This window comes from Lolium perenne, chromosome 3, assembly GCF_019359855.2.
Source record: "Lolium perenne isolate Kyuss_39 chromosome 3, Kyuss_2.0, whole genome shotgun sequence".
In the NCBI taxonomy this organism is placed as follows: Eukaryota; Viridiplantae; Streptophyta; class Magnoliopsida; order Poales; family Poaceae; genus Lolium; species Lolium perenne.
This window is the reverse complement of record NC_067246.2, coordinates 252,204,191-252,215,700: the sequence shown is the minus strand read 5'-3', so window position 1 is coordinate 252,215,700 and position 11,510 is coordinate 252,204,191. Positions and strand designations below refer to the sequence as shown.

General features: G+C 45.2%; 1 protein-coding gene across 1 annotated transcript; it reads right to left on the bottom strand.

The window, feature by feature from the left end:
• Nucleotides 1-4,112: 4,112 nt before the first annotated feature.
• On the bottom strand, nt 4,113-11,379 carry LOC127344741 (protein RETICULATA-RELATED 6, chloroplastic). Its single transcript, XM_051371074.2, has 7 exons — nt 10,689-11,379; nt 9,179-9,308; nt 8,310-8,840; nt 7,989-8,096; nt 7,030-7,575; nt 6,548-6,670; nt 4,113-4,815 (listed from the first exon to the last, which is right to left on the bottom strand). Exons 1-7 carry the CDS (start codon nt 11,237-11,239, stop codon nt 4,654-4,656), a joined length of 2,151 nt encoding a protein of 716 aa, XP_051227034.1. The 5' UTR covers nt 11,240-11,379; the 3' UTR covers nt 4,113-4,653.
• Nucleotides 11,380-11,510: the final 131 nt, after the last annotated feature.

Below are 11,510 nucleotides of genomic sequence, written 5' to 3'. Positions count from 1 at the left end.
CTCCATCTCGCGACGCGTGGCTGAAGGTCCCACCTTATCTTTCCGTCGTGACTTCCCCTGGACCGCACCAAGTAGCTCCCTGACCTCATCTCCTCTCTATTTCCCACCAGCACACCGACTAAATTCGTCCCCATCGCTGGAATTGGTCCTCGATGCTGGAGCGAGCCCGCCGCCGGCAAGGTCCCGCCACGCACCACCGGATCTCCGCCGCTGCCCAGTCCCTCGCGCTCCGATGACACTCCCATCTCTACCTGTGTGCCATGCCATGGCCATGGAGAGCTTGCCCCGCGGATTGAGTCGTCATGGCACAGCCCTGCTGGGACCTCCGCGCTGCTCCGGTTGCGTCTCGCCTCCTCCGGCGACGACCTCGTCGTCCTCCTCCAGGTCTGGTGGTGCTGCCATGGGTGACGGTGAGTGCAGCGATTGTGGTATCATTTTGCAAGCGGAAGCTCGATGGTCTGCCTTGTGATATGACAGTTGCTGCCAATGGCATCAGACGACGCTACAGGCACCTCCATGCGCCAGCACCGCGCGTTTCCGGCAGTTTGCTGCCTTAGACGTGCGGCATTGCTATCGGCGGAGGCCGATTTTGCTATCTTAGGTCTCCGGCATTGCTACCTGCGAAGGTCGATTTTTTGCTACCGGCAGAGGCCTACTTTGCTACCCTAGGCGTAGGGCATTGCTACTAGTGGTTTATGGCGTTGCTGTCTTGGGCAGACATAGTTGCTGCAGCCTCAGACGGTACTATTGCCGGATGCAATTTGCAACATATGAATAAAAAAGTTTGCTACAATTTGTTTCTAGTTTTGCTACATCTGCGCAATATGTTTGCTATGGGGGTCTCTGGCGAGATGTCCGGTGAGTTCTCTGGCGAGTTCCCCTTTGATGTCTGCAATGATATCCAGTTTTTGCTACAATAGCACAACTTGTTTGCTACAAGCTCTCCGGCGAGTCTCCATTGGCGTGTTCGGCAAGCTCAGCCTTTTTTGTTTAGTTTCAGGACGAACCGTTTTTTGCTACACTGAAGCAAAAGCGAGATTTTTTTTTGCTACCCAGTAGCAAAAAAAAAACGTGTCAGGATGGGAAGCAGGGGAAATCAAATCCCCGGGAATTCCTAGCACTGCCCATATAGAATTTTTTTTTGAGAGAAAGCATATAGTATAGCTTTATTACGCAACAATCTGGGCAGAATCGCCCATTACAGCAGTATTGGCGCACTCCGGCACCTCATACTCCCACCGCAACATGGAGATTACACTGCCCATATAGAATTGCTCTAATCTAACCTCGTCCTAGCCATTTCCATCCGTACGGTGAAGTGAAAGACTCCCCCGTGCCGATGCGCGGTCGCTAGGCAGAGCCGGTGGTTGGCGAAAACAAGCGCATTCGGTCGCTGGGTGCGAAGTTGGCGCTCTCACGTCCAGGATCCAGATGAACACACGAGTGTGGCCACCGAGGCAACGACTAGTTCGTCTCTTACCTGGCTGTCAGGCCGGCGCAGGCGAGGCGTGAGTGACAGATGGACTCACGTGCAAGGCCTAGCTCCAAGAGGCCGTGCGCAGCTGGAGCCGTGGAGAGGAAGGAGCGGAGAAGGTTCGTGGGCGCTGGCGGCAGGCATACTCTATCCGCCCGCGCCGTACCGTACTCTGCTCTGCCACCGACCGCCCATGCAAGATACTACTGTATCATCATCGTTCTATATTCGGGTCTTGGGGCAGGCAGGCAGGCAGTCCACCATTCCCGGACTGAACTGCTTCTGCCACGGTGCCGTGGCTACTCATGTGGCAACCTGCACAACTAACCTGGCTGGCAATCCAAATTTCACGATGGTAAGTGCACTTCACCTGACCCCATCTGCCAGACTCTGTTTTTCAAGCTCTAAACCACCCATGGTCCTCTTAGAAATTTTGAAACTTAAATGACCTCTCTTGGACGTAACACACCATTTAGTTTGGCTAGTTTTCATTGAGTCCAGCTATCTAAAATAGCTTGACCTAGCTATTACTTTACCCTAGAGGGCCCGACAAATTTCCAGAGGGCTTGAGATCAAGAACATATCTAGCTAGTGAATCTCATCTTATTTGGTACCATGGTACCACTCTTTAAATTTAAATTGTACCGAAAAAATATGCGGGTATTCACAAGATGTGTGTTTGCATTGTCCATAACTTGCAGAACCGAATTCGAAATACCATCATAGAAACAAAAAAAGAGAAATCCAACATAAATAGTGTCACATAAAGACAAACACAAAATGACACTATTAACATACAATTTTTTCTTCTTCGTTTCTCTTTATGTATTTCAAATTTGGTTTTGAAAATTCTAAGGAATGTAAACACGCATCTTGTGAACACCCACAAATTTGTTTCAATTTTTTTGACATCTAAAATACTATTGAATTCCCTGAAGTGGTACTATGGTATCATGTAAAGTGTGGTATCACTAGATATTTTTCCGTCTGACATCGTTGAGTCCATCCATCTAAAATAGCTTAACCAAACTAAAATATCCAAACAAGCGGGGGTGTCTTAGCTGTTTTTGACCCATCCTAAGCTAAAAAATGGTTAAGTCTAGCGAGTCAAACAAGCCATCCAACATGGCGTGACTACAAGGGATCAGAGAAGTTTTAAAGTTTTGGACGGGGTCATAAGTGTTTTAGAGTCTGGAAATGCCCATTTAGGATAAATAAATCCTTTGGTTGGGTCGTGCATATGTCACGTCGTGCGGGTATCTCCCATAAAAAAAATTATATGTCTCAATTTTTTAGAAGTCTCTGGTAAAAAACAGTGCAACAACAGTTTAAAGAGGAAACACAACTTGATCCAGTTACACTTTCTTTACCGTGGTTGGAATTTTGTTTGGATGAAACAGACTTAAGAAATTCTCCAGCAATTAAGACAAAAAAAGTGCCTAGACTTGAGTTGAGGAGCCGAGATTTTTGTTCCAAAAAGGTCCACCAATTTATCAATCACCAACCATGGTACCAACAAACACAAAAATTCATAATGATCCACTCTTTATCAAAATTCCACGCTTGCATGGAATCTTGGCGGTGGATGTGTTGTTGGCTTTGACGGCATTACAAAGAGCATCTCCAATCGCGCACCCAAGGCCTCCCCAACCGGCTATGGGGGGGGGGGGGGGGGATAGAAATGGGCTCCCACTCGTAGCCCCAAATCCTCTTTTGGTCCGGTGTGGTCTCGCCTGACCAGTTTGCTTCTCCATCCCCTGCATCACCCAGAGCCAAATGGCGTTCCACTGTCGTGAGGGAGACGCTGTCGTGAATAGCTTCGGCCTGCGAAACCTTACCCTAGATGAGGTGTGGGCATTGTATCACAACATGTACCCCGCGAATCCAGACATGAGGCTTGACGGAGCCGCAATCGAAGATGATGCAGGGGATGGAGGAGGTGCACCCCCATTGTGACACCCTCGTGGAGGAGCGCATCGTAACGGTCCGCTCTCTCTAGGTGGGCCACCACCTCGAGCATTGGATCTCATGGCGTTGTGCAAGAAGAACCAGGAGGGGCGCACACGGTAGTGCGGCTGCCACCGTAGCTAGGGTTTAGTTTAATTCTTATTTAAATTTAGTTGAATTTCATTCATATTTTAAGATATGTAACAAAAAAAAAATTTAAAAAATTGAAATTTGAAGTTTGCCTGCATTTTATGTAAATCCTATAGAGACGTGAATGTGCAAAGGCGCCTCCATATATGGCAGTTCGATCCGGAGCCCCCATAAGGCCACTCGGCGTTGTTGCCGCACGCGTACAGAGTGTGCGATTGGAGATGATCTTGCTCTGCATCTCATAGTTTCCTATCGTGTCAGCTGTCAGGCTTCGGATGTGTTTCCTATTTCTCGATGGTCCAGCGATCGGTCGGTGACAAAGCATATTTGGGTTCTTGCAAAAAGAAAATGAATATTGCCGCGTGGGATGGTCGTGCGGAGAACTGGATTCTTCTGGCTCACTAATAGCAACGGCAAGCCAGCTTTATTCGATTGACGATTGTACGATTATAACACACTGAAAGGACAGAAGCCTGTTGGATACCTGCCCTGCATTTGGGTGAACGTGCATGACCTGTGCACAGGGGCATCCATCTCTCAGTAGTCGCATAAGCAAGTAGTATCGAATTTCAATTTCATTTTTAAAATTCCAGATCGCAGCAAAGGTAAAAGTTGGAGATATAATCCAATCTCTACCAATTCCAATCCTAGTACAAATGGTACTTGGATCCGAATGAATTCAGCAAATACAATTCATGGCTGCCAAGCAAGGTGCACACAATTTCATATGAAATCTGAACCCACAGACTTCTTTGTCTCAAGCGACATCACTTGCATTACCCATCCAAGATGAACTCAAGAGTATAATTGTACGTGTTCCAAAATTATGCCTCTTTTCTCCGTTGATGTACATACAGTATATTTACTCAAGTGTGTAACAGCAGATCCTTTTAGCCATGAGAAAGGAATGCTGGAATAACATACTCAGCTCTTCAAAATTTCATGTTTTCCTCCCGAAAGACAAATGCTATACTGCTATATGGTTGTACGAAGACCCTATGTCTATGCCTGTACTGTGTGTGGTGTATCATAAAACAAACCCGTTCCTTGAGTTGCATGCCTACAACCAAATAAGCTCGTGACTATGTCTCGTCGCCTGATTTGTTCGTAACATTGTCTGTATTCTGTAGTTCTGTTGTGCCACATTCTAGTAGCGGTATTTCTGGTGAGCTGGGAATTTCAGGAGGAGGTAGATCTTCCTCACTTGTTTGGATGCCTGTAGAACGTGCAAGATCGATCCATTGCTGCATCAAACATAGGTGTCAGTAAAGACTAGAGAGTCGTAGAATGAAGGTATTATCAACAGAACGTTCTTCATGTATGGAGCTGACTAGTAGACTGCAGAAATGAATGCTTTCACTAGGATTTTCATTTCTACCCTGGAGATATTCAACAAAGTTTCTATTGAAGAGACAAACAGAGGAATTGGGGTGGGTCAGTTTGATCCATAAACCATAATGGCAGAATGGGCGTGTGGTTTAGGGACAAATGGTTCTGCACCTTTTAATCCATATGATGAAGTGGATCGCTCCTATTGGACGCAATTATCCACATTACGTTCTTCATGTACGTATATATATTTACATAATTGCAAATTGCAACAACTTACATGCTGACGGATGAGCCTTTGGTCTAGGAACCAGATATTGATTGTTTACATATAATTACTAAGATTGACGAAGCATGCCGTTTTAAACCATAGTACAAACACATGTGCATGTTAAGTGTGACTACGTGGTAATGTTAAGTGTGATCAATGTAGCGTCCAATATTTTCCATGGTTCAAAAAAGCGTTCCTAAGCGTACGCTTAAGCGTAGATTAGAGCTAAGCGGAGCCATTCCGCTCAGCTTTCGGCCTGAGCGAGAGGAAAAGCAAGGAGGAGCTGTGGAGGCGGGCTCTCACATGGTGTCGAGGCAGAAGCAAGAGGGCTAGCGTTAGGAATTCCGTACTCATCCCAATTCCACTACCGTGTCGAGACAGAAGCAAGAGGCGACACCACTGGAGCTCCTCCGCGCCGCTGGTCAAGCTCCTCTTTCGCACCGCCCTCTAGATCTTCCTCAAGACCGCCTGCCTAGACAGGATCCCCTTCTTACAGGAGCTCGTTCCCCTCGTCCCCTTCCAGTCCAGATCGAGGGGATCAAAGTGAGAGAGGCGGGCGTGTGTGAGTGGCGGCTACGACCTGGGAGAGGTTATTGGGCCTTTTGGAGGTGGTCATGTGTTTGGCTACGACCTGAGAAGCAAGAGGCATCGTGTTGGGCCTTTTGTTGGACCATAAATGACACAGAACTACGTGAGGTTATTCAATATTTCCTATTTTGGGCTTACATATGCATGTTTTGCCATGCACGCTTAAGCGGCACTTAAGCTCGCTTAAGCAGCAGTTCCTCTAGGCAGAACCTCACCGCTCGCTTAGCGCTTAGCGCTTTTTTGAACCTTGATATTTTCTTAGTGCTTGTAGAGAAATAGGAGAAGGGCAGGTCTGGCACAGTTGTAGAATATCTCCACTTGTGTCTTTGCATAAAAGCAAGGGAAAGACTGCCTAAAAATTCCTTTCCCCAAAACCCACAGTGTGTGGGAGCTTTCAACAATGGATACGCCCTGTAGAGAAACGGGACACTTGCATTTATATGCGCTAGATGATTTATGGATCCTGCAGTAATCGAACTACAAGGTGTGTGGTTATGGATGGTTAGTGTTGGAGCCATAAACTTGTTTCCCAGGCCCCTCCTTTAAGTGGAGGACATCACATGTCGTAACCATAGCCTATAAGGGGGGGCGCCAAAATCAAGTTAATTGGCATTAGTTAAATTATGCCCTACTCATTAATAGCTATTCCTGCTCTATGGATCACGCCATTTTTTTTTTCTGGAAGCAAACCCAATAATTGTCTGTGTGGTTCAACCAGCTTGAGGGCGCACCATAAAACCAGAAAAAAAATACCTATAATGGAAGTACAGAGTGCAGAGGCGGCATACCTGTGTTCCAAAGTATGAATTGATTATCCGTGCAACAAAAGATAACACATTAGCAAGAAGTGGCAGATTATAGTACGACACCAGATATTCTCCAAGCCGATGCTCCACCAGACCAGCAATGACCTTAACAATTTGTTGGGAAAGAGTTAAATATTACTCAATAAGACAGATCATTTTAACTATTTGCGAATTTCATATCATGTGTCCTTATATTACAGATCATTTCCATTTCGAAAAAAAATATTACAGATCATTATACCATTGCTAATTTCCTCTCATGTGCCCTCAAATTACAGATCATTTTAACTATTGCTAATTGTCATGTGCCCATATATATATGCAACTCTGGCAGACAAAACTGATTGTCATGATTAACGACAACCACTTCTGAACAACTTTTGGAAATGAGAAGTTGACAACTTCATTGCATATCTAATTCTCGACCCTTCGTTTGAAACTAGACAGATGTCATGAGGAAGTACCTGATATCGCAGATTTGCAGATGTTCCAAGGAAGCCACTATAAACAGCTGCTGATTTCCAGATGGGAGCTCTTGCACGTTCTGCCTCCATAGTTGCAGAGGGTCTCAAAACTCGACGAGCAGCATACAAAACCTCTGAAGCAACTTCAGCTCCAATACTAGAAACGTATCCAACACCAGCAAGTTTAAGGCCACCCATTAGTACGGATGCAACTCTCTGGTTAATGTCCCAATTCTGGCCCACGATCCCCTTTTGAAATGCATTATCTGGTAGTGATCCTAACAGTCCTCTAACAAGCTCCAAGCTCTCACCAGAACCATTGTCAGCAATAGATAAGAGCGAAATAGTTGGAGCAGGAAGCCACACTGTAAAAAAATCAACAACAGAACCTCTAATTGTATCAGTAAGGACATAGTCGATCTCTTCAAAAAACCGTCCTTTCCGTTTTTCATATTGTGCTAAGACAGCTGTAGTTATTGATATGCCCTCTTCGATCGCTAATCTGTTCAAGAATTTGGGATCTGCCAGTAACCTTTCACGGAAACCCTGCACACGGTGATAATTTTCAACATCATTAATAATCAGTAAGTTTTCCTAGATATAGAAGAAGATGGATTTAGATTAGCTCAATGCATGGCCCAGCCCTGGAAAACCGAGGAAAACAAGAACTTCCAGTTTCCCCAAATAATTCTCACACCGTGACCCCATTCAGATAAAATACCAAATATTTATTACTTCTTCCAGTTTTTCTTCTTTCTGGGACGCCAGGCAGGGCTGACCCCGAATAAAATCTGGGCCGGGCCATCCATAAAGAGTTATATTGTTGATAGATTTGTTTTCTAAATATAATCAAGAAAAGCATATATACATCAAAGTAGTAATATAATTTTATACAGTCAAGCATAGCACCAAACCATAATTATAAGGGGAAGTTGTGAAACATTAAGACAGGTGCTTACTTGGAATCGGTGAATCAATTCATCCACAACAGGATATTTCTCAAGGTCAAAAAAGTTCTGCAGTATCTCAGGAGAAACTACACCAAGATCTATTCCTTTCTGAATATCCTGTCATGATTTAAGTGCAAAATATTACATTAGCTGAAACATAAGAAATATGATGGTACTAGAAATCATAAACTGCCTGATATGGCAAGAATTTTTAAGCACGCTCATTACTGGTTTTTTTTACTAACACCTTCTTTCACAGGATGTTACCATTAGTAAGAGATACATAGTGTGAAGGAGCAACAAACATATGCTGAGAAAGCAAGTGATAACCTGAGGTAAAGCTTCACGCCTCCTACCAGCTGCATTCATAACTCTAGCGATTTCAGCACGGTCGAAGCAATTTCTACTGCATGGCTTGGCAGCAGAATACCACAATAAATCGGCTACGGGGATTTCACCTTCTCTCCTTATACCTTGCCTCTCAGGATCAAGAAGAATCACAACTTGCTTTTTCTTTTGCATCTTTTTAGATATTCTGGCAGGAACACCAATTCCTCGAGACCCATACATAACATGGCTCGCACCAGTGACAACAACAAGCATCCCTGAAGGATCTCCAGTAGTAATTTCCTTCATTATTATTTTGGACATGGTATAATCATCAACTACTCTTGCCTGTGCAGATAGATATGAGCTAGGGCCAAAAGGAGAGACATTGGAGGATGAAGTTTTGTCTATCAATGATCGGCCCGAGATGGATGTAAAGCCAGAAATGAAGCCTGAGCCAGCTGGAGGAGCATACAACTTCCTATTTGCTTTTGAAAGACCGTTGATTCCTTCAGCTTGGACAGTTCTTACTACCTAGTCAAGAAATGTATTAGATACTCACCAATAATGCAGAGAAAACTAAGATATTATTCAGTATCAGAACATTTCTTAGACATGGGCCAGTAAATTGTGCAGAATAGGTGGTTACTCATCAAGTAAAAGCACTATATCGCACAAGACAAGATAATGCTTGCCAAGTTGCCAGCTGGAATAATGTAAAATTGAAAATCAATACTGAATGACTACAGTGTCTCAAGTCTACAGCCTCGACAGTAACACCCTAAATTGAGCAAGATTTATGATGATGAAAGTATGCCTAAATTGAGTGCATGCAGATTTGCTTGACAATGTGTCTGGCAGTTATGAATTACCTCAAGTGGAGTTCCACATGCAATAAGCTTGATTCCATTATCACGGCAGTAGTTTAAAAGAGGTTCATACTCCTGCCATCGCTCTGGTGCCCAGTGAGATGTGTACAACTTTAAGCTGTTGCCATCAATGCTGAATTAAGATAGGTCTGTTAGAAGTTCATCAAGGAAGTATTGCAAGGCTGATAAATTGCAATCACGCTTATAAAAAATACACTGTTCCGCAGAAAGATGAAGGAAAAGCAAAACTAGGGCTGCAGTTCAACCTTTGCACGGAAACCTACATGGTCATGATAGTAGTAGTCTACGAGATACGGGTAGAAGTTCTAGCACATCTAAACGGATCGAACGTGCAGAGTAAGCCATGCCTTTGCTGTGCCTTTTACAAGAAATTCTTAGCTAATACTTAGTAGGGCCTCCGTAAAACTTTTTTTTCAAACCATGCAGGAGAGGTGCATGTATCTATAAGAAGAGAAGAAAGCCAACAGATGGCAAGGTTCAAGAGATACACATACAGGTTCAGAAATGACCCGATCAGGACAGTGAAGGAAAAAAACATATCACAGTCCTAGCCTGCTAAGCTACTAGAAACAGAGATGCATTATTGGGTAGGTAACATAAATCGACTTTGACTAGCAACAGCCCAAAAGTTGGCATCAGCCTTGATCTGATCGACAACCATCTGGATAGGTTTGTAGACATTATCGAAGACTCTCCTGTTCCTTTCACGCCAAATACTCCAAGCTGTTAGCATAGCAATTTCACTGCTGTACAGTAGGAAAAGTGGAGGAGAAACGTAGGAGAAGGATATTTTCTTTTGGTGGCCCTATGCATCCATTTGGTTCAAATGAATGAAATGGCGGAAATTTTCCATCCGTCACAGTTTCAAGAAAAAAAAGGCATGGAATTTGCAATTTATGACCTTTTTAGAATTCATACACACGAATTTTTTTTTTTTAGCGGTACAAGACCAAGGTCTTTAGCGGTATAATAACATCCTAATTATATTTTTTTTATTACATGTGGTTTGTCTCCGATTTGACTTTGTTTATTCGGATGACTATGAACAAAACATAGAAGTGCATAATTCCAGTGATTTCCTATCTTTTTTTCTTTTTTCCAAACGATCCACCAGGGGATTGAATTTTCATTACCAGGGGAGATAACGAAAATACATCACAGTTATGTCTTAAAGGAATCCAGTGATTTCCTATCATCTGTTTTGCACATGCATTCCTACCATATTCCAGTGTTTTTCACTAAATTCTCACTATCCTACAAACCGAAGAGGCACCTAACTCTTCCCGTACTTTATATACATCTATCAGAACTGAAACTACAATATAACAAGTAACTGAGTAACTGTGTTTGAATTTGACATTGATAAGGTGCAAAATATCTACTTCAAACACAAAAGCTTCGGACCCATAAAAAAATCCACTGCTCGGTTAGATTTATCATTTATCAACAGGTAAAAAATAACCCATTAAGGAACAAAGAGGGCAGTAACAACCTCCCATCCATGAACTGGCCGAGCTGCTCCTGGAGGTCGCAGGGGAACGCCTCAAGCGAGAGCGAGAGGCTCCTCCCGGCGTCCGCGCACCGAGCGGCCAGCTTCCTCACGATCTCGAGCTCGAGCACCCGGTCGTCGCGGTCGGGCACGAGCTCGGCCTCGCCGAGGTACACGACCCGCGCGGCCATCAGCTTCTCCCACACCCTGCCCCGCGCGTCCTTCCCGACAGCCTGCGGCTCCCCGATGACCGTGGCGTCGTACATCCTGGATAGCGCCTCCCCTTCGGGATCCCCAGCAGGAGGCGGGGCCGGAGCGGGTGGCGGCGGTGGGGCCGGGTTCTCATCGTCCGCGGCGGAGGCCGCGAGGGGGAGGTACTGGATGGCTGTGGATGCTGCCGCTAGGGACGGGACGAGGAGGAGGAAGTCGCGGCGGGAGGCGGCGGCGGTGCAGAGGTTTCCTCGGGAGGAGGCGGGAGCGAGAGGCGGTTTGGTGGGGAGGAGGGGTTTGAACTTGGCGGCGCCGGGGTACCGGGACGGTGCGTGGGGCAGCATTCTCCACGGCGGAGACGGCTGACCACGGCGGAGGCGCGCCGGCGGCCAGCGGGGAAATGGAGGAGGCCAAGGATGGAGTAGCCTCGGCTTGTGGCCGCTGGCTACTATCCCTTGTTGTACAGCACAGATAGCAGTACAACTGTACAACTGTACAACTGTTGGTACAAGTACACGACTCCTATCCTCAGTCAAGACATATCCTGAAAGACAATTCTGCAAATCTTTACGAAAAAATCTCGTCTACGTTTCAATTTACTTGAAACACCACTGC

Excerpts from the sequence above, each read along its gene's own strand:
- LOC127344741 (XM_051371074.2), bottom strand. The coding sequence starts at position 11,239 with ATGCTGCCCCACGCACCGTCCCGGTACCCCGGCGCCGCCAAGTTCAAA. Across the intron at positions 9,309-10,688 it reads GGCCAGTTCATGGATGGGAG|CATTGATGGCAACAGCTTAA; the intron begins GTTGTTACTGCC and ends ATCTTAATTCAG. Across the intron at positions 8,097-8,309 it reads GGCGTGAAGCTTTACCTCAG|GATATTCAGAAAGGAATAGA; the intron begins GTTATCACTTGC and ends AAATCATGACAG.